The sequence below is a fragment of the Sus scrofa genome, chromosome 7, assembly GCF_054392235.1.
Source record: "Sus scrofa isolate SSC_HxYL_T2T_F1_AM1 chromosome 7, Sscrofa_HxYL_maternal_Yorkshire_Landrace_v2.0, whole genome shotgun sequence".
NCBI lineage: Eukaryota > Metazoa > Chordata > Mammalia > Artiodactyla > Suidae > Sus > Sus scrofa.
Genome location: NC_139389.1, coordinates 115607 through 139268, shown reverse-complemented (window position 1 = coordinate 139268; position 23662 = coordinate 115607). Strand labels below are relative to the sequence as shown.

At 48.7% G+C, this 23662-nt stretch overlaps 1 protein-coding gene across 17 annotated transcripts in view; it reads right to left on the bottom strand.

The window, feature by feature from the left end:
* Positions 1–23662, bottom strand: part of DUSP22 (dual specificity phosphatase 22) — a 52959-nt gene that overhangs the window by 17661 nt on the left and 11636 nt on the right. For all 17 annotated transcript variants that reach the window (XR_014809136.1, XM_084966843.1, XM_084966849.1 and 14 more), the window contains exons 2-3: positions 23627–23660; positions 15488–15570 (exon numbers count right to left, since the gene is read on the bottom strand). Coding sequence is in view for 5 of the 17 variants with exons in the window: in XM_084966843.1 (XP_084822969.1) it covers positions 15488–15570; positions 23627–23660 (117 nt within the window). In the remaining 12 variants the exon portion in view is untranslated. The remainder of the gene's footprint in view (positions 1–15487; positions 15571–23626; positions 23661–23662) is intronic.

Below are 23662 nucleotides of genomic sequence, written 5' to 3'. Positions count from 1 at the left end.
TTGAGAAAATGAGCTAAGACCCCACAAGAACTAATTTCACCACATTCCCCAAAACCGACCCCAGAAAAGAAACACAAAATTGAAAAAAAAATACAATTTGAACTGTCCCATGTCTGATCAGAAGCGAGAGCACAGCTTCTGCACTAAATTAAAAACCTCTCTCCCCCTGGAGACATTCACTCTCGGCACTTGTTTGTGTGGTGAAATATATGCAGCAAAAGCGGACCATTTTCACCATTTTTCAGTTTACAGCTCACTGGCTGGGACGGACGCACTCACATCCTCATGTCCATCTGCAGGGCATCTTCGTCCTCCCCAGCGGACGCTCTGTCCCCACTCAACCCCCCGCCCCCGTGCCAGGAGCCTCCCTCCCACCCTCGGTCTCCACGAGTTTGACAACTTGCGCACTTTTGCGTAAACCTAAAGGTGGGTAACCTCTGAAAAATCAGTCTGGCCACACTCTTGACGGTCACGGAGCCAGCAGATGGCAGCTGCTGACCGCGGTCGCTTTTGGGCGGAGGGGCCAGGAGTGGCCGCGCTGCACTGGGTCTAAGCCCGAGCCGCGCTCCAGAGAAAAGGGGGCAGCGACGCCCCGGCGTGTGGACGCGGACGCCAGGCCCGAGCTCGGCACAGGCCTGCTGGTCATCATTTCTCCTCCATTCGAGAATTTTCACACAGCCAATAACCTTTTCTTTGTTTGCTGTTTGTTTGTTTTGCTTTTCAGGGCTGCCCCCGTGGCATATGGAGGTTTCCAGGCTAGGGGTCGAATCAGAGCTGTGGCCACCGGCCTACACCACAGCCACAGTCACGCGGGATCCAAACCGCCTCTGTGAGCTACACCACACGCAAGGCAATGCCGGATCCCCAACCTACCTAGCGAGGCCAGGGATCGAACCCGCATCTTCGTGGATCCTAGTCAGGTTCATTAACCACTGAGCCACAATGGGGACTCCTGCCAATAATGTTTTAAAGGGAAAAAGTACGATATAACATTATATCCATAGAAAGAGTACATCTGGAAAAGCCGACATACGCCTGCGGACGAGGCGCTGGAAAGGGGCACTAAACACAAAATCAAGGACAGTCCAGGGGGAGGTCCCGATGGCTCTCTTTTTAGTTATTTTTACCTCAACAAATCTCTCGAAGAAGATACTGTAGAAAATCACTAAAGAAGATAAATGAAGGCCTCTAGGTGTGTCACATAAGAGACATCTCAGGTCCAGGCTCTAAACAGAAGATGCATTTTCTTAACATACCCATTGGCCACTGATTCTTCCTGCACCAGCTAAATTTAGGAAGCACTACCACAAATAACACCTTCCAAGAACTCTGCGGTGCTTGATGGGGTGGGGAGGGGTGGGAAGGTCAGAGTGGAGAGACAAGATTTAGCCCTCAGTTAGATTTTGTGAGAAAAAAATGCAAATGAGACCCCACTAGCACCTGGCGGCTTCTTTCAGGTTAGTCAAAAAACGACATACATTTGACTCGTCAGGTCAACAGATGGAGAGCCCGAATGCTTATTTTTGCTCCAACTACTTTTGCTCAAGTGGGCACGGTCAGCTTGTCAGATTTCCTCAGGCCAGCGCGGTGGGCCACGCCAGCCCAGCACCCAACCCTCTTCTGCAACCCGAGTTCTGCCTGAGGACCGGCCGATGTGTCAACGTCACTCATGGAAACAGCAGTTTCGCCAAAATCTCCCCAAACTGAGCAGTTCTACAGTTACCCAACTGGGCGTCAATGCTGAACACCTGTGTGCAGAATCCCAGCGAATGAAGCTGGTATCGCACGGGTTCCACAAAGGGGGATGTTGCCCCGACCACCCATCTCAGGTGGTGACAGATCCGACTGCAAAGTGAAGAAGTAATGAAAGACCCCCTCTGAAGCCCTGCAGTTCTGACCCAACCCCCTCCCCAGCTCCCCGGAGTCCCACACTTTCCCGTGCAGCCCTGACCAGGGCTCCTGTGCTCCCTCCACTCCTTCCGGAGCCCTCCGGGCCGTCAGAAAGCCTTGCCTGACCCTGTGCCTGCTGCCTGGCTGACTCCAGCACGCAAGGGCCCCCGACAGGCCTGGGGTGGGGCGGGGGAGGAGGACCTGGTTGTGGGTGGTCAGTCTCTCCCCTTAGAGCCCAACTCCCTCCAACGCCTGGATCCCAGTCACCTTCCACTCCGTACCCCAGCCCCTCTCTCTTGAGAGATCACCAATAAATGGTTACTAAGTGGATGAACGGAGAGCCACATTTAGCATCTGAAATTCCAATGCGTCCTGAGGGTACTGTGCCTGGGGGGCTGGGGCAGAAGCCCCCATAGTTGTCCCAAGCGTGGCCTGGTGCAGACAGGCCAGGCCAAGCACCCCTAAAGGGCGACACCTCCACCTGGAGTTTACTCCATGCCCTAAGTGGTCTTAGCGGGGTGCTCACCAATAGCGGCCAGTCGTGTCGGTCTTGCCAACAATGGAAAACCGTCACTGAGGTGGAGGTAAGCCAGATGCTCAGAAATGTTCAGGACTGCATTAAATTGGGGATTCAATGTTCTCAAGCTTTGGACTCAACACAGGCTCCTGGAAGATGCTGGCTCAGGCACCCCACCACCTGGCCACAAAGACCAGGGGTGACCAACTGCGGCCTGGGTGCGATGGGACACAGCCTTGCCTACTCATTTGCGTGTTGCCCGGGCTCCTTTCACACACTGGGTGGGACGAGGGCAGAGGGATGCCCAACCTCAGGACCCAAGAGCCAGGCCCTGGATGGAAAGTGTGCTGAGCACTGGTGAGAGCGACTTCCCAAAGTCATTGTGATGACTTGGGCTCATTTGACAAATCACACATCCTGCTTTTCTTCCAGGCACGGGAGATGTTGAGCAGCCTTGGGATCCCACGATTGTAACGCATCACTGCCCTCAGCTCCCTCCCTTACTCTGAGGACAGAGGGATGGAGGAATCTCCTTCTAACACAGGACTTTTTTAAACAAGGAGATCACATGAGCTCTGTGAAACACGGAGCGATTGGAGTTGCTGATAAAGGAACAGGGTCCATAAAGGAACGGGGCTGTGTTATTTCCAGCAACGACCAAGTTGCAGAGATGATGCCTGGGAGCCTGGGGCCGTGCTCACGCTTCACTCTGCTGGCTCACCCTCACCTCCTGGGCAGGAAGGTGCGGGCTCTCTTCTTAAACACGGCCCTCGCCTCGGGGAGGAGCACAGCACTGCTTGGAAGGTTGTCTGTGGCCCTTTTGAAGGTACCTAAGCAAACAAGTCCAGGCTCCCTCGCTTAGGATGGGATGAGACCTTCCTGCAGGTAAGCAGCAAAGCTGCGGGTTTTCACCTGCCCTCAGGTATGGGCATAATTCTTAACACTGAGAAGTTTTTCCGAACAGCATTCAAAGTCCCTTGGGGCTAACATCATATCCTTCAAAAGGGATCAGACCCTGGAAGTGATCTGTTTCGAGAATGAAGCAAACACTGACCCAGGGCAAGACAGTGCCTGGGAGCTGGCTGGTCCTGCATCGGGGGTGGTGGTGGGGGTCAGGGTCAGGGTCAGGACACGCAAAGGGGAAGGCCAGTGCGTGAGCCTCACAAGATGGGCCTTGAGCTCAGCACAGTGAGAAAGCACCTGGGGCTTGGGGTGGAGCGGAGCAGAGGCCACGACACCCGCTTCTCTGCTTCTCCTGGACGTGAGAGGGGGAGGAAGGTGGGATGTGGTCAGACCGCCCTGCATGTCCCTGGCTCAAGGGTCACTGCCACACAGAGTGTGGGCGTCCAACCCCCAAACACAGCACGGGAGGGCGTTTTCGTGTCCCAGGCCTTCCTTGAAGGGCAACGCTTCAAGCCCTCCCTCCCCCACCGCTGGCGCTGTGAGCCATCTGATGTGCTATTTTTATTCTGACAGCTGCATCCTCTCGCAATGAGCACAGAGGGAAGAGAGGTGCGGGGAGGCCAGAGGTCAGTTGGGGGTGGGCGGGTCCTCAGCCCACGGGCTGAAGCCACTGGCCGTGATGCCACTGCAAGGGCAGGAGCACAGCAGGAGGGGCTCCAGCAGAAAAGTCGGCAAGTCTCATGCTACAGGAACCCAGGGTAGAAAAGGCAAACCTTACTTTGTCAGCTCTGAGCTGGGGCACGGAATTCACGGGGCGAGCGTGGGGAGTTATCTTCCACTTGGATGCTGTGGGCTGGTCTCGTGGACACAGGTCAGTTAATTCGGGCAGGACCAGCTCCATCATCGCTAGGCCCCGGCTGTTCCAAAGGCCAGCACTGTGTGGAATGACCTCCAAACCGCTCTGGTTAGGAATATCTCCCAAAACCAGGAGGCTCAAGCCAAGGTCTGGGCTCAGCTCTGCTTTCTGAGACCGAGACCCCTCAGGTGGTCACATGAGGTCAGGGAGGTGCCCCTCTGCCCCCAGGTGAACAACGGCGGAACAGTCTCTCCTCCTCTGGCTCTGGCAGTGGTTCCGGCTGAAGGAGCCTCGTGGGTGATCTTCCTTCAGTTGGGAAAAAGTCTGGGCACCAAACAAGCATGCCCACCGCTGGTCTCAAGAGAAGGCGGCTCCCACTCAGACTGCAGGCTTCCCCTCACCGCGCATTCGCTGGTTTTTCCCTCAGAAAAGGTGGCAGAGGGCTGAAGAACTCTGCCAAGATGCAGATGCTGAAATGACATCTGCGCTAGTTGTGGTGACGACTGAAGGGAGAGAGAGAAGCTCTTGATCCCGTCCTGGGGCCTGACGCCAACCTCTGCCCGGCACACATGCGAGGCCTCCACAGGTCCCGGGAGCCCCCCCCCCCTCGGGGGGGTGGGGAACCCTCCAAGAGCAGCTGCATGAGGTGATGACACTCTCTGCTGTCGTTACTTCACCCCCAAGCTTTTAAACCAGGTCGGGCTGCTCCCCTCGCAGGTGTGGCAGACGCAGGGTCCACCTGCAGCGCCTAGCAGGTGATGAGTTATAGGAACACCTGAAAATGGCAAATTTGCCTAAACTCGGCTTTGGTACACCAGGGTACATTTAAATCATCATCTTTCTTGTGGCTAAAAACAACAACAGCACCCATAGAGCCGTTTAACTCTGCTTTGGGTCTTAACCAACCAACCCCCTTGAACTTCTCCCTCAGTTTTCTGACTGCAGGTTGAAGCCTGTTGCTTTTGATTTTTGCTGTAGAATCTCTTCCCATCCTTTGATTTTCTACCTTTTGGTGCCACTTTATGAAAATGACTCTCCCATGTGTCTAGAAAAAAAAAAACCCTATCCCCAGTCCAAACGCTCACGATTTCAGAGCAGGATCACTGTGACAGCTTCCCAGCAGTCTCCTCGGAACCCATCTCCCTCACTCCATCCCCGCCTTCCAGCCAACACCCGGGAAGAGAACGCTGAATGTGTCACCTGACTCTGGCCGTACATCTCTGCTGAGTCTCTGCTCCACACAAGATGGAGCCCAGACTCCTCTGTGTGATGAACAAAAGCTCCCTGGAGTCCTGCTGCAGCTCAGTGAGTTATGAACCTGACATAGGGTCTGTGAGGACTCTGGTTTGATCCCTGGCCTCCCGCACTGGGTTAAGGATCCAGCGTTAGCGTGAGCTGCACCATAGGTCGCAGATAGAGCTTGGATTTGGCGTTGTTGTGGCTGTGGCAGAGGCTGGCAGCTGCAGCTCCAATTCGACCCCTAGCCTGGGAACCTCCATATGCTGTGGGTGCAGCTCTAAAAAGAAAAAAAAAAAAAGCTTTCCTAATCTTCCCTGAGCTTCCACTCCCAGCCTGGCTCCGGCAGACCTAGAGTCTGTTGCTTTGCAGGCGTGGTTCCCACCTCTCCAGCTGCCCCTCGCCAGCTGCCCCTTCTCACTATCCTCTTCTCTGTGATGGTCATTCCACGGTATTGGCTCTGTGGTGAGGCCTGGCTGACCTCAGGGATGGCCATTTTCTCCTGGTGCCCCAGGGCCCTCAGCTCTGTCAGGCATTTGAAACGCTGCACCATTTAAGGATTTCCATGCCTGCCTCTTCTTCGTGTGGGCCACATCCTCCTTCTCTTTGTATTTTTCCCAACCCCTGCTATAAAGTAGGTCCAATCAATGTTTGCTGAATCTGAAGGAGTAAGTCCCAAGTGAGCCAAAAGGAGAACTGAAGACAGCACCACCCACACCCACCCCCACGCTGACCACCGTCTCCACTCTTCAGTCAGCCAACATCCACACATGTCCACGGTCCCAGGGCTCATTTCCCTCTTCCTGACCTCCCGGAAGGGCTGGTGCCACTGGAGACACACCTCCCCACTGAACCAGACCTACCAGTCCTGCAAGGCCACCCCACCCCCTCTTCACAGACCTCCCCGCCCCCCAGCCCAGGGCAAAAGGGTCCAGTGTAAACAGTCGGGCTACCACCCAGGCCACGTGACAGCAATCTTGCAGCAGCGTGTCAACACCTACTGCCACTGCAACGGAGCAGAGAGGGAGACCACGTGTCACACGCTATTCCCAAGACCTTGGTTTGGAAGTCCTGGCAGATCTTGCCATTGGCACATTCCCCACTGAGGACTGGGAGGGATCCAAGCTGGGAGAACACACGCTCAGTACCTGACCCCGCAGGGGCATCTGAGAAGAGGGACGGAGGGCAGCTCGTGGGGAAACGCTCAGCTCAAGAAACTGGGACTTGACCTAGAGGAAAGGTCTAGGAAGAAGAGTGTTTGGCATAAGTCTCCCGTTATGTGCAGAGGCTGGTCAGGGAGTGTGCGAGCCAGAGAGAAAGTGCACAGCTGAAGTGCAGGGAGCTCAGAGAGCCAGGCGAAAGGCCCACCGACCTCCTCCACCTGGATGCACCGCTCTCCCCCGGGCCGAGGTGGCTCGCGGCGATCTCAGCCCCTCTAGGCCATCGGTGCTGGAATCCTGGCTTTAGAACTCTGTGTGTCACAGGGGCCAGCAGCCAGATGGAGCTGCCTTCTTCGCACTTGGCTGCCCACACTCACTCAGGGAACCCAGACGCAGCTGGACTCGAGAAAGAGCGATTACTAGACAGTTTTCGATACCTACCATCATCATTTCTATTTGAGTCATTTCTATTTAAGTCTCGGGTCGGCTTCAAACAAATTTACCTCCACACATGAAAGCTGGCAGAGTAGGTGCCACCGACACTTGGGCGGCATCAAAGACTTTGCAGAGAGCTGGGACAACTGTCAGCCTGAGAACTGTCCCAGGGAAAAGGATGATTTTTTTTCAAAGGCCTGGACAGCAGACCTCCAGCAATTACGACAGTGTGTTTTTTTGTAACGCCAATAAATAAATAAATAAATAAATAAATAACTCATCCGCACTGGAAACTACGTCCAATCCCTTTAGGAAATCTTACCCAGTGCCTCAAGCTGCATCACTGGGGCATCTGTGAATCCTAACAAAAGGACATAAACTCCATTTAACTGAAACAAGCAGAAGTAAAACATAACTGACATTGGAAACGAATAGGCTGAAAGGTGTGCCATGGGCTAACTTCTCCTTCTGTGTCCATGACCATGGACAACAAGCATGTAGCACGTCTAAGGTCACACAGTCACACGTGAATCCAGGGAAAACACAGAACCCATTCCAGCCAGACCTGGACATCCAAATGGACTCTTACCTGTCCCCACCACTGACGCCAAGAGTGTGGCCACCTGCCTACCTTCCTCCCCTACCTCTCTTCATTCAAAAAGATACTATGAAGATACCCCTATTGCAGAAAATAGAAAGAAAAGTGAGCATTCTTCCCACCACTTTCTCCCATCCTTCTCCTCGTCACCACTCTTAGGAGTGGGAGATGGTCCTTTCGAACCCTTATCCGTGTGTATCCATGCTCCACACGCACCTACAGAAATACACCGTTGACATGAAACTGTACATCAGCGGTTTGATCCTGTGGGTATTACTCTACAACTTGCCTCTTTTGCTTAACAAGTAACCTTTTCCTGGGCACACAAATAATCTTTCTCTTCTTTTGAATTTCTGCAGAGTATTTCTTTCATTTTTGGCTGTGTCCACAGCATGTGAAAACTCCCAGGCCAGGTATCAAACCTGCACCACAGCAGTGACCCAAGCCATGGCAGTGACAAGACCAGAGCCTTAACCTGCTGCACCACAAGAGAATTCCCCAGAGTATCTCTGTAATAGGGATGTATAACAACGGATATCCTTCTGCTGAACCAGGGTTTGGCTCCAATTTTCTGCATTATGAACAGAGCTGCAGAGGCCCTCCTTGCCCACACCTGTGTGTGCAGGACAAGGCGTGGGGTTTTCAGCAATTACTGTCCTTGTGCCAGAGGAAATATGGCCAATAGCTCCTTGACTGTCTTGCATCATGGACCAGAGGGGCCTGGGGGTCCTGAGAACTGAAGGCAGAGCTAGTCTGTCTGCAAAGGCTCCAGAAGAGGATAAGTTAACCCTCGAGAGTTAGAACATGGGCCCCAGTACCTTGCAAGTCCTCTCAGCTTTTCAAGATCTGGCCTCAACCTCCCTGAAATCTGAGACAATGTCTCAGCCAACTCTGTCCCTCCCTCAAACTGCCTTGGCTGTGGCAAGTCTTCTCTTAACGGATTATCCACTGTCTGCGTCTTAAACTGTACTGTCCTTATAGGACCGAGCTTCCAGTGCAGACCAAAGGTAGCTGAAGGACCACTGAGAGGCCATTCAGAAAGTCAGAGAAGTGTCACTTGGTTGTAGGAACAAAGAAAGAGGTGATTCTCCCCTAGAGGCCACTACAGCTCTGCCCAGTAGCGTCCGCCCCACCCAGTCTCCCTGGCAGTGGGAGGGACACAGGTGAGGCTACGCGGCACTAACAGCCTTGGCCTCACAGATCACCGGTGATCGGAGCGTCATTCTCCACACTGCTCTTCCTTCACCTCGTGAAGTGAGCCACAAATGGCCAAAGACCTGACTTCTCATGTGGGAGTGGAGCTGAGACTCGTGGTTCTTAGCTGTCGGGAGCATCGCAGAACGAGGCCCAGGCTGAGTGCTGGGGAGCCTGAAGAAATCCGGCAGCACCTGCCTGAGAGCAGCTTACAAGACGGGCAGAGGCAGTGAGAAGGTTAGACGGCCATTTGATGACCTGCAGAGCCTGTCAAGCGTGCACAGTTCAGGACCCAACAGAGTTCAGTATACAACTATTACAGAAAAAGAGAAGAAGCCCTGAGGTTGGAGGGCACTGGGAGTACCCTCCTCGAGACAGGCTCTGGGCTGAGCTCTGAGGGGGGTCGCAGGCGCGCCTGCAGCGAGAGAAGGGTAGAAGGGAGAGGTGGCTGTGGACTTCAGATGCCACATCACACCTTGGATTGGGCTTGTCTTACACCTGGGGAGCCGCTAAAACTTTGGAGGGTGAGAAATGGGGTGGGCCGCCGGACAGACACGCAGCAGGGGACCGCCGTGCCTCCAGGAACCCCTTAGCCTCTCAGTACCGCCGTGCCCGTAGACTGGGCGTCTCCTGCAGGTGGACACGGTGTGTTCAGACATGGACAGCAGGAAGTATCTGAAGCAGGAGAAGCGGAGAGGAGGCCAGTTACAAACAAGACTAACAAAACGGAATTCTGAACCTCAGAAACTGTCTTTAGTTTTAAACGAAATTCTGAGCCCAGATAACTCAGAAACTGTCTTCAGTTTTAAAGGAAATATAAAAGAGAATCACTAGGAATAAGTGCCAGCCTGTGAAAACAGCCTATTCTTAAAAACAAAAGCAAAAGCTGAAGTGGTTCAAAATATGAAAGTCACAACTTATAATGGGAAGAATATCCAAGCTGGACTCAAGCTCAAAAAACCTATCAGCCTACATACCAGACCCTGATTTGAATCTATGCATATAAAGTATTTTTTCTATTTAATATTAAAATACAAATCATTTAAAAATTAAATTATTTGTGGTTTAGCCCAGTGAAGGAATGAGAACACTTTTTAAAGCATTTTTGTTGATAGTGAAAAATAGTTTTGTTTCCTGCAGGTGTTCTGGTTAAATGCCCAACATGAAAAACGAAACAAACTCTGAAATTTTTACATTGGAAAGATAGAGCTCTGTTTCTTTTTTCACGGGGAGGCAGAAACCTTTCATTGCTCAATATTACTTCCTCAGCACCTACAAACAACACAGGGCTTCTGCTCTGAAAAAGCACCGTCTTTGCGACAGGAGTTCTCACCACCCTCGATCTAGAGCAAGCGGTAGTCACTGAAGACACAGCTCACAAATAAGGAAACACTACAGCAAACAGAAGCGACTCCCCACCCAGTCCGCAACATGGGACTTTTCCCCCTTAAATGTTAGACTTACACATATGGGCTTGATTTCTACTTGAGAAATTAATCTACGTGGCCATGGTTTCTCCCCATGGCTCTGCCACTCTCTGGTGACCTGAGTGTGCGGCCAGGTCTGGGTGGGCTTCGAAGGAACCAGGACGCTGCTCCTTGCCTGGCTGGGCTCACAGGGTCCGTGGCGGAGGAGAGGGACTGGCATGATCTCAGGGAGTCAGGGCCCCACTGGCAGGTGGGACTTGGCCTCCACCAACCTCCTCCTGGTGCGAGCGGCCCAAAGGCCTGGCCAAACGCCCCCAGACTCACATGGCAGAGGGGGACCCTGGTTTCTGAGTTATTCCTACAGAGCCCAGGTTCTCCTTCCACTGGACTGTAACTATTAATATGCATAAATGGCCTCCACAAGCATCTCATTTATACACTGAGGGCTTCACCATAGCAGATACTGACTCCACTCACTTCATCTCCAGCACCGGTCCTGGGGACGGGCATCCTGCAGAAGCTTAAGAGCAAACCAATTCCCTGCCTTCAGACGGAAGCCCTGCCTGGACCGGAGACTCAGCAGTGTGAAGAGGGCATTCACAGTGAATGAAACAAAACAAAAACATTGCTAATTAAAAAGTAACGATCCCGCTGAATAGCATTGAGAACTATGTCTAGATACTCATGTTGCAACAGAAGAAATGGTGGGGGAAAAACTGTAATTGTAATGTATACATGTAAGGATAACCTGACCCCCTTGCTGTACAGTGGGAAAATAAAAAAATAAAATTAAAAAAAAAATAAATAAAAGTAACGAAGAGCAAAACTCCACACTGGTGATGCGATGGGCAAACAGGCATTTTGATACACTGCCAGTAAGGGCACAAATGGCACAACCTTCCCGAAGCGGACATGTCAGTGTCTGCCAATGCTGCTAGCAAACTCAGAAGCATCAGTCACAGTAGGAGAGGTCCAAGGTGGTGAAGCATTCTGGGAAAATCTCTGGCCTGGGAAGGAAGATCCAGGTTTCCATCAAGCTATCTAAACCAGCTGTGGGATCGTGGGAGTCCCTTCATGTCTGAACTTCAGCTTCCTGTCCACACAGTGATGGAGTCAGGAGAGTGACCTCTAGGACCCCGTTTGACTGGGATCTTCCACGTCAAACAAAGAGCAACAGGCATAGAAATGGAGCCAGAGCCCCTCAGCATCTCAGATGTTAGCTGAGCGCTGACCTGATGAGTATGAAGGTTAGGTTCCCAAGTTTCTGCCAAGACTCTGAGACTCTTTATTCTGGAAGATCTGACTCTCAGACACTCTTCTGAAGAGACGGCGATTGGACCCTTGGGCTTTCTTCCCTTTCCTTCCACTAACCACCTTGGTCCAGGGTTCAGAGAATAAGCAAACCTTGTTTCCATCCACCAAAGAAGCATCCGTGGTGTCCTGGACAGCAGCAAGGCTCACAGAACTCCCACATGGATGTGATGGGACTGGGACCTTTCGGCTGCAGACAGTAACCCCTCCCTACTTTCAGTCCAGCCCAGCCCAGGGCTGCCTAGAGAATGTTGGGGGCTGTTCGATAGACGGGGGTGGCTTCGAAAGGCTCTGAAAGGGAAGCGGGTCCCAGCTCTCTGGCCTCCTACCCCTTGCCTTTCGCTCTTTATCAGGACCCTTCACCGGGTGGGTCGCTGGGCCTGTACATGATCTGCCCTCTCCTCTCCATCCCTGCCTCCATCTCTCCCAGGATCGGGGCTGCTGGAAGATAAAATCCACCCACTAATCCCACACTGACTCCAAACAAATAGTTCCCCCGACTCCTCCCAGGCTGGGTGAAATTATGCTTCTGGAACTGAGTTTGGAATTTAAGAGAGCCAACTGCCTCTACAGACCAGGCAGAGGGCTGAAAAAGGTCTGGAACTTCTGGTGAACTTCCTCCACTCTAATCACTTAAGGGAAGATGCTGGTTCAAAGAACTTTTGGTGTCTCAGTTTTTCCCACTGGTGTAATCAGAAAATCTATCACTTTAATTCTCTCTCTCTCTCTCTCTTTTTTTTTTTTTTTTTTTGTCTTTTTGCTTTCCTAGGCCCACACCCACGGCATATGGAGGTTCCCAGCTCCAGGTCGAATTGGAGCTATAGTCACCGGCCTACGCCAGAGCCACAGCAACACGGGATCCAAGCCGCGTCTGCGACCTACACCACAGCTCACGGCAACGCCAGATCCTTAACCCACTGAGCAAGGCCAGGGATCGAACCCGCAACCTCATGGTTCCTAGTCAGATTCGTTAACCACTGCGCCACGACAGGAACTCCTCATTTTAATTCTTAAAATACGAATGCATTCATGAATTACTTGTGAAGTTAAAAATGAATAAAGGGAGCAACACTGAACTATGTTATGCCACACCCTCGCACCAAGCACAAAGAGAAACTCAAAATGGCTTAAAGCCTTACACGTTAAGACAAGACACCATCAAACCCCTAGAAGAGAACATATGCAAAACATTCTCTGACATCAACCGTACAAATGTTTTCTCAGGTCAGTCTCCCAAGGCAACAGAAATAAAAGCAAAAACAAACCAGTGGGACCTAATCAAACTAACAAGCTTTTGCACAGCAAAGGAAACCATTAAAAAAAAAAAAAAAAAAAAAAAGGACAACTTACAGAATGAGAGAAAATAGTTTCAAAGATGTAACTGATAAGGGCTTCATCTTTAAAATATATAATTTATACAACTCAACAGCAAAAAAACCAATGACCCAAATGAAAAATGGGCAAAGACCTGAATAGACATTTTTCAAAAGAAGATATATGGATGGCCAATAAGCACATGAAAAAATGCTCAACATCACTGATTATTAGAGAAATGCAAATCAAAACTACCATGAGGTACCACCTCACACCAGTCAGAATGGCCATCATTAATAAGTCAACAAATAACAAATGCTGGAGGGAGTGTGGAGAAAAGGGAACCCTCCTACACTGTTGGTGGGAATGTAAGCTGGTACAACCACTATGGAAAACAGCATGGAGATACCTCAGAAAACTAAATATAGAACTACCATATGATTCAGCAATCCCACTCCTGGGCACATATCCAGACAAAACTTTCCTTGAAAAAGATACATGCACCTGTATGTTTACTGCCACACTATTCACAATAGCTGAGATGTGGAAATGACCTAAATGTCCATTGACAGATGAATGGATTCAGATGTGGTATATAAACACAGTGGAATACTACTCAGCCATAAAAAAATAACAAAATAGTTCAGCAACATGGATAGAACTAGAGACTCTCATACCAAGTGAAGTAAGTCAGAAAGAGAAAGACAAATACCATATGATATCACTTCTATCTGGAATCTAACATATGGAACAAAAGAATCTTTCCACAGAAAAGAAACTCATGGACTTGGAGAATAGAGTTGTGGCCGCCAAAGGGGATGGGGAGAAGTGGGGTGGACTGGGAATCTGGGGCTAATAAATGCAAACTATTGCATTTGGAGTTGATAGGCAATGAGAGCCCGCTGTCTGGCATAGGGAAGCATATCTGGTCACTTGTGATGGAACATGATGGAGGATAATGTGAGAAAAAGAAGCTATATGTGTGCACTTTGCTGTGCAGTAGAAAATTGACAGAACACTGTAAACCAACTGCAATGGAAAAATAAAAATCATTAAAAAATAAACTATGTTAGGCTATAAAACAGAGGTCTAACCCTTAATAAATATGAAATCATAGGAAAGTACTTCTTATTGAGCAAGGTAATGACAGCACCCAAAGACTGAAACAGGATATTGCCAAATAAAAGCAGTCCCACGGGAAAAGGCACGAGCTTTCTTTTTTTCTTATAGGGAATAAAAAGGGACACGTGCTGTATCACTGACGGGGACACAGTTTGCTCAGAGCTCTGAGGCTTTCACACAAATGATGGCTTTTCACCGGGGTTACAGTCCCACTGCTCCCCTCCCGCCGCTGCTTCTGGGGTAAAGTGTGGACGCAGGACAGATGAGGGCTAGGGCTCTTTTATTCCAGAACTTGAAGGGTGTGTATCTGGACAGAAGCGACAGTTTGAACAGATTGAAGGGCCATGTTCTCATGTGACAACGAGCTGTGCTGAAGGGGGCACGATGTGGGGAGGCTGCCTGAGGGCTGGGGTGGGGAGCGCAGCGATGCAACTTATTAAAAGAAAGGAAACCTCAGGCCTCATCTTGTGATATAAGAGGAAGTCAATCATGACCAGTGTAACTTATCATCTAGGCCATAGCTCAGCTATATGTTTGATATAAACCACTGTTGAGAGTTGAAAAATGGAGTAGTTATTTTCAAGGGAATGGTTAGGCTCCAAAAAATGGTGTCGTGTTGTGGCTGTTTTCACTAAATCACGCTGCAGCCCACGCGACAGCACCTTATCAAAAAGCACGAGCTAAAACAACAGAGGGAAGTGCGAGCCTGAACACCTGGAGCAAAGAACAGAGGTTTGCTTCCCCTGAGGTCACCTGTGCTGGGGTGGCGGGAGAGTCACTTCTTCTGCGTTCCCATCTGTCCGACACTGACTGAACCTGGCAGCTCCAATGGCCAAGTGACAGGAGATAAGTTTGAAGTAAAAATATATTACCTACTCTTATCCAACATTAATTTAAGTGAAAACACCTCGCACTAGGATTATTTCTTTAAGAACAAGTTACCCCTCCCTCTTAATACCCACCCTAAGACAGAAAAACACATACACATCACAACTGCACTTGCATTATCTTCTAAAAGGAGGCACCTTGGGCTCTGTCAAGGCAATAAACAGAAATAAATTTTGCTCCCAGCCAACAGCTCAAACCATCCATTAGAGCAAAATTGAAGATGTCAGGCAGATACACTGTTTACTTTAAACCCCCAAATGCAACAGCACAGTCTCCGAACAGAGAAGCCCTGAGAAACCTCCAGGGAAAACGGACTTCCCATTGACTTTTATTCCTAAATGCGAATGGGAAAAAAAAAATCAAGAACTGAGCAGCATGAATTCTTCTGGATTCTAAAACAAGAGATAATTTTGAAAGGAAAAAAAAAATGGGTTTTGAATGTCCTTAAAATCTGAAGGGAAATGCAGCATCAGCTTGTTCACTGGCATTTAGCCATGGAAGCTAAGCTGGCAGTAGGAGGACAATGAGAAAAAGAAGGCGCCCTCCTGCCACTCCAGGCAGAGGACACGCTGCATCGCCAGCGCCTGCTAGACCCAGGGACACGGGGCAGACACATGCTCGACTCTGCGCTCTCACCTCCAGCATTGGCCTGGCGCTGTCGTGCACAGACAGAATGTGTGTCACCTTGTTCTTGCTCAGCTGCTCGGCATCTCTGGCGTCTGTCATGGAAGAAAGAGGAGGGCAGTTAATATTTTCCGCAAGTGAATTACTCCTAAAGTTTAACCCAGGAAAAAAACCCACAAAATGAATTGTATATTTCTTTCTTAAAACTTTATAACTGACTACACCAGAATAATCTAGACCTATGGAATTTAGGGTTATTGCTTTTAGGTATTCTGCAGATAATTAAGTTTATTTCTGACTGGCACATCTTTTGATACAAAGTGGTCATATAAAACTTGAACTGTATTAAGACTGATAAACATCATAGTCATGATTTTTGCTGTTTAAAGGAAGTGAACCTATGAAATCATTTTGTAGTTGACACTTAAGTTGCAGATTCCTAGTTTAGTCTTTTACATGAAACATGTAACAAAAAAGACATTTAAAATATTTTTAAACTGCTTCTTAATGATTAGTAATCTAAGTTAAAATTAAATACAAAAACAACTTTCCATATAAGAAACAGAAATCTGCCAGGTGACTCAACCCTAATGTCAAACAGCAGGGAATGGGGCCAGATGCAAATGAGGCTGTGGTTTATAACATCTACATACACTTTATGGCAAAACTAAAAATGGAACATTTTCTGGAAATTCCAAACAAATAGTACAGAAGTTATCAGTTGGCTATTATATTATATGCATGCGAAACTAAGGAGACACCAAAATTGCATTCTCTCTAATGCTCCTACTTGTAGAGGAAGGATGCAATAAAGCCCCAGCTGGAAGCCTCTGCTAATCTACAAAACAGGGTCCAGCAAGAAATAAGGAGGTCCACTCCTCCTACGCCCTTGTCCTGGCCTGGGACAAGGTTTTTAAAAATGGACTGAAAGTCAGATGCTTAATTATGTTGTTTCTGCAGAATACTTATGACATGGCAAAGTACTCAGGATACAATATTAAGTGGGCTGTGGGGTGGTGGTGGAGGTGGGAGCGGCTACCAAACTCTAAATAGAAATTCAATTTGTAAAAACAACAAAGACAAGCACACACAGTGGGGAAATTAGGCCAAACAGTGATAATCTTGAAGAAATGGAATTACAAGTATTTTCTTTTTTCTTCTTTACAGTTTCCATGTGTATATTCAACATAGGTGGCTGCAGAAGTTAACATGCCTATGAACTACTCGGGCTGTTTTTTTTAAAGGCAGGTTCCTGGGTTCCAACTTAGTTCAGGTCTATGGCAGGAATCTGCATTTTTAGGAAGCAGAAACTGAGAAACACTGTCCTAAACATTCTGCGATACGTAGCACTTTTAAAGAACTGCTAAAATGTTGGTTTTATTTTAAGACTCTGCATGGCTCCAACGCCTTACTCAGCCTCCGCATCACACGGGGACTGAGTCCAGCCGCCCCTGTCCCCCAACTATCTAAGCTTTAAATTAGGCAGGAACCGCAATCATTTAGGGTCCCACAGCCAGCAGCCCCCACCTTCTCACCAAAATGCACCTTTCCAACATGCCCAGTATGTATCTTTTAGACAAGCAGTGAAACAAGCTCAAGCTGGAGCTCTTGGTGCCCAGGCGATGTGGGGCCCTGAACTGGGGAGAGGAGGGCAGAGTGAAGCACAGGACACTCTAGAAGGGTCTTTCCGGATTCTGACGCTAGCCAGCCCTTGAATTTTAAAGATTAGTATTTGTTTAAACATACGTTCTTCCTTTTTTAGAACAGCGTTACTGAGATAATTTACATACCATAGAACATCACCCTTTTAAAGTGTACCATTCAATGGCTTTAGTGTATTCAGAATTGTTTAACCATGACCATAACCTAACGTGACAGCATTTTCATCACCCCATAAAGGTAACACAGATTAAGACAGACAACAAGAAAGTGGTTTGGGAATAAAATCATGTTTTTTAATACAACAACCCTTGGTATCTCAAACGAGAAAACCGTCTGCAAGCACATGCCCACTTGGGATCAGTCTTTCTAAGCGCAGGCTCTGTCCACCCATTTCAGTGCACAAATGCTCGGCCAGCGCTGCTGGCTGATGACACTGACTCTTCAGGACTACAGGTTATTGATGCCAGGCTAAAGAGTGTGAATGCAGCTGAAAGACTGGCTGTGGGGTCTGCAGCTCACTTACACGTGTGTGTGCACAAGCTACAAGTTTCATGCCAGCTCACCCTGAGCATGAAATCTTAGGAGAACTTAGTCTTCTGCTGTCCAAAGTGAAGTCGGCCAAGCAGCAGCATGGCACCATCCATGAGTATGCTGGAAATGCAGACTCCCTGGCCACTTCAACCCACATGGAGAGCCTCTGGAGAATGGCCTTTCCAGAATGACCTGGAGCCACGGTGTCCCTCTCCCACCACAGCAGGTTAATGCCCTTTCTGAGCCAGAAAACAACTCATGGCCACTTGCAATCACAAATGCATCAAATCAGTATTAATACAATCAATGGGAATGTTCAGTTTGGAATTCACATGGAAAAAAATCTAGAGGAACATAAGCTGACTCGGGATACTCAGGACATGGGCTTTGGGGAAATTTATACTCTCTTTAACACATTTCTACCCCATTTGGGTTTTTTAAACCTTTATTTTAACTGATGTACATACAGTACTTTGGTAATGAAGAAAAATTAAAGAAATACTATTCACAAAATTCATCCCAAATTGCATTAACAAGTAAAACAGCCACCCATGTTCTTTCCTTGTCTCTGTCCCTGGCCTCTTGCCCAGTTTTGCTGCCTCCCTTTGTTTACCCCCCACCAGGCCTCACATGGTTTCTGAAGAAGCCAACTGTCACCTTCACACAGTGGGAGCAGTGAAACAGAAACGCTGACTGAGTCTTCTCCTTTGCAGTGACACATCCTCTGCCCAGCGCATCACTGGGAGAGCCTCACCGTGGTAGCAGGTGCATTCCTGAAAGATACCTTCCTTAAAGGGCACAGTGACAGTCACGTGCTTCCTTAGAAAGGGGATTAGTGCTCCAGGTCTTACACTGATACAGCAAATGAACAGGGATGACCAGTCCTAAGATGTGGGAAATGCCAGAGCTCGTCCAGCAAAGTCAAGCAGAATTGCCTCCAAGTAAAATCAACAAAAACGTACGGAAGCACTGGAAGGTAAACATCAGCCTAAGCGCTTCTGAGAAACAGGTACGTGGCAGGGAAGAACTTCTTTGGTGGTGCCTTTCTAACACTCTGACTCACGCAAGAGCAAGGCCATGCGGGAAGAGAGTGAGGAAGGGGTCTCTGTTTTAAAGGGACCTGATTCCTCCTGCTCTCCCTGAACCCCAAGTCATGTTTTGAATCACTTCCCAAACAACTTTCGCCTCCCGAGTTGAGAACCTGCTGAGTGACGAGCAAGAGATTCCAGTCTGCTTTGTGGTTGTACTTCCCACTGCAAACTTGATTTAAGGACCCTAGAGTTAAAGATTATGTTTCATTATCACAACTTCTTGAGTTACACATTTTCTGCTAGTGGGTCCGACACTTAAGCGGGTACATTTCCAGCCTGAGGCAGGGGCCACAATGAGGCAGTTCCTATTTGTCCCCTTCTTTATCAAATCTGGCTTTGCCTTTTATTGGTGTTGACTCTGGGCAAGTACTTCTGTGCCTCACTTTCCTTGCCTGCAAAGTGGGAAAACAGTAAGAGCATCGCCTCAAAGTGTCGCTGGAAGTATCAGACGATGTAAACTGCTTCGAACAGTGCCCGGCTGGCTGGAAGTAAACATTACTGTTACCGTCATTATTATTAATGTCATCTGGACTAGATTAGGTCCCAAGGCTTGAGATGTGGGCTTTGATCTCCACTGACTGAATGTTTCCCAACACAGGCTTACTTCAGAGTCACCTGGTTCTCCGAGGCTAGGCTGACAGCCTCCATAGATCCATGCTGACACCCTGGCCTCATCTGAACAACTGGGAACTACAGCTGGGACCACGGCCATTCTCATAGGTGGACACAGGACAAAAGCTCTGAGACCAGGGAGTTCCCATTGTGGCTAAGCGGAAATGAATCTGATGAGCACCCATAAGGACGTAGATTTGATACCTGACCTCGCCTGGTGGGTTAAAGATCTGACATTGCCATGAACTGTGGTGTAGGTCACAGACATGGCTTGGATCCTGCGTTGCTGTGGCTGTGGTCTAAGCCAGCAGCCGCAGTTCCGATTTGACCCCTAGTCTGGGAACCACCATGTGCTGCGGGTGCGACCCTAAAAAGACAACAACAACAACAACAACAACAACAAAAAAGGCTCTGAGACCCAAGTACGTCCCCACGTTCATCACTGGCATCTAGTGCCGAACCGGCTTCCTCCACTCAAGGATCTCATGGACTTCTTCACACAATAAGCACTCCTTCTGGAAGCTCACATCCACTGCTTTTTTTAATTGAAGTTTAGCTGAGTTACAATATTATATTAGTTTCAGGTGTACAATATAGTGGTTTGGTATGTCTATAGCTTCTACCTCACTTAAAGTTATCACAAAATAATGGCTATATTTCTCACGCTGTACAATGCATCCTTGTTACTTATTGTAAACACAGTAGTTTGTATCTCTTAATCTCTTACTCCTTTCTTGCCCCTCCTCCCTCCCTCTTCCCACTGGTAACCACTAGTTTGTTCTCCACATCTGCCAGTCTGTTTCTGTTGTGTTACATTCACTAGTTCATTTCTTTCTTTTTCTTTTTTCTTTTTTCTTTTAGATTTCACATATAAGTAATAACACAGCAGCATCATCTACGATGCCAAGGTATGGAGGCAACCCAAGTGTCCACCAGCAGATGAATGGATAAAGAAGATGTGGTATATATGAACAGCAGAATATGAGCAATAAAAAAGAATGAAATTCTACCATTTGCAACAAGGAGGATGGAGCTGGAGGTTATCATGCTTTAGTGAAACTAGACAGAGGAAGACAAAGCTCACATGCACCTCTGCATGTGCCAACTTACAACGAAGCAGCAAACCCCACCATCTCCCTGAAGAGAGGGCTGCTCTTAGAGCTTCCACTCTTGCTGCCCCTCCTGGTGTCTGGGAAGAGCTAACTTCAGGCTCCTTGACTAAGAGCTCCTGTCAAAGACTGGGCTCCAGAAGCTGGGTTTATTTTGCGGGTTTTTCTCTAGGTGGAAAAATCACCAGGTGTTGGAAGACTATTTGTGCTTCATCGCAAAGTTAAAAGGAAAAAAAGGAAGTTGCAGAGTTACATGTAAAGTATCACCCTGGAAGGAAGGAGGGGAGGGAGGAGATGGGACAGAGACTATTCATCCAACAGACTGAGACCGTCATCTGGGTAACAATACCCATCAACACCATGTAAAAAATAAAGGTCGCCCAGAAAGTCAAACAATTTTTCATTGATTTTCTTTATATTTTTACGTTGGGTGCTGTGTTAGAGTGAGCACTATTGTTTGTAATTTACTGGATGAGACATCATCATGGACACATGGTCCAGATAAGTGGACAGCAGGATCCACTTGCTGGAAGTCAGGACTCTCACCATGGGTTTCCCCGAGTTCTGACTGAGGCTGATCAGTGTCCCCTACCCACCTGGCAGCTGTGGCTGCTCCAGGAGCATCTTCTGCCTTCCCACAACAGCCCCAAGTAGGGGTGCGGTTCCCATTTCCCGGGGGGTGGCAAGGAGGGCCTGGCATTGGCTGAAGCACTGAGGCGTGTCGGCCACACCACAGGCTGCCTTACTGCCCCTCCCGCCCAGGCTGTGGGGCATGTCCGGGGGCAGCTTGCCATAGTGTGGGCTCTGATTGTGACCAGATTCCAAGATGGGCCTGCCTCATAGCTTTGCTCCACTCTGCCAGACCTGCTCCCTGGGCTCCGGACCACTGAGGGACAGGATGCACGTCCACGCCAGGCATCTGCAACAAGTCTGTGGAGTGAATGAGTTCATTCACAGGCACCTACACACACAGGAGGCTCCTCTCCGGCTCCTGTCCATGCACAGGGCCACCCTTTTTGTTTTTGATAAGCCTCAGACCTCATGAGTATTTAATAAATGTGTGGTAAAAGAATGAGAGGATAAGACATAACCACACACTAACATCAGAATAACTGAAAGCAACAAATAAACATCAGCCATCAGGGCGAGGAGGGACCTGGGTGGCCATGGATGGAACCTTCCAGCAGGCAAACCACAAAGCAGGACACAGGATACGAGGGATTCCTATTTCCCTGAATATTCAGAAAACAGGTACAGATTTTAGTACAAAGAGTCTCCAATATTTCCTTCCTTCTAAAAGAAAGCAGCCATCTATGAGTAAAGACAAAACTCTCAGAAACTGGTGGCAGAGGATTGAATTTGGTTGATATTTATTACAATTTTTGATTTGTAAAAACCTTCACCTAGTAATTCTACCTCCAAGAACTTATTCTCGATTCTGTTCTAGTCTCAGACATAAAGACATTTCCCTCTCCCCACGAAAGCTGTTACTGCGATAACACAAATCAGCACAAAGATGTCAATGTATCCAGCACCACCTGCCCACCTGCCACAGAGCTTGCTGCTTTTTCAGAACTACAAACCTTACTAATTTAGGAAGTCCGGGACTATTTTTAGCATGTTCTAGCAGCAATGAGCAGCTGAATTCTCTGAGGCCTGTTAGCTGTCCTCAGAGCCCAGGGGGAGAGGAAATGCGTATCAAGTAGAGAAGTCACGAAGATTGCTTCTAACAATCAGTGTGAACCTGAACTCACACATGCAAGCAACAACCAGCAAACAGACAGGTGTGTATTCTGGCTTGTCCAGGGGGGAGCTGCTGGACGGGGCTGGGACCCTTTCCTGCTCTTATCCAGCAGGTCTGTGAGTGAAGCACATGGAGGGAGCCGGCTCTCGCTCACACAGGCTCGGGCGCCTCATGGTGTGGGGACCAACCCCCCACCCCCACCCCCAACACGGACTTGGCTCCGTGGGTTTCTGCTCCCCTCTGTGACTACAAAGCATTTTGAGACAAATGAGCTAAAAATAAAGTCAATAGCTCACAACATATGGATAAATACTGAACAAGCCGCAGAGAAATGTCTTAAGAAGAAAAGTCAACATGGGATGAGAATAACCTGCTAGATATGAAACTGCCACTTATTTTCATTGAAAAAAAATAGGTTTCTGAAAATTTATTAAAAACTAGAAAACAAGGAGTTCCCATCATGGCTCAGCACAAACAAACCCGACTAGGATCCATGAGGATGTGAGTTCAGTCCGTAGCCTTGCTCAGGGGGTTAAGGATCCGGCATTTCCGTGAGCTGTGGTGCAGGTCGCAGATGCGGCTCGGATCCTGCATTACTGTGGCTGTGGTGTAGGCAGCTACATCTTGGATTTGACCCCTAGCCTGGGAACCTCCACATGCTGTGGGTGCGGCCCTAAGAAAAAACCAACCAACCAACCAAACAAAACCAAAAAACCAACCAGAAAACAAAAATGATAAAAGATGATATACAAGTTACACGGCTGCTAAATGTTCCTTTTAGCCATCTTCTTTTGATAATAAAACAGCAAGCGTGTGGAGTTAAAATGAAGGTCAGAGGTCAAGGTGGAACCTGCAGGGCTCTACACCACTCTGCCAACTATTGGCCAAGGGGTCTGGACACAAGGGGTCACGTCCAGACCAGACTTTGCATGGACTGAGTCTACACCTTGACCCCATCATGCATGAGAGACTGAAGCTGATCTCTGAAAAAGTGAACTCACCATTGGTGGAAGCAACTCAAGTATCCACCCACTGAAGATGGAAAAATACAACGTGGTCCCTCCACACAGTGGACTGTTATTCAGTCTTAAAAAGGAAGGAATTCCCGACACTGGCTACAACACGGATGGACCTTGAGGACACGGCGCTCAGACACCAAAGGACTAACACCGCGCACGAGATCCCTTGAGCAGTCAGGTTCACAGCAGAAAGCAAGACGGTGGTTTCTAGGGGTGCGGGTGGGGGTTCAGCTGGGAAAATGAAAGGGTTCTGTGGATGGATGGTAGTGACGGCTGCCCAATAGTGTGGACCTAGAGCCACTGAAGTGCGCTCTTAAAAAGGTGAAACTGGCATGTTTATAGTTTGTATGTTTTACCACAATAATACAAAAAAGAAAACTCACCTTTGAAGTTGCCGATATACAGGCCAGGCAGGATCT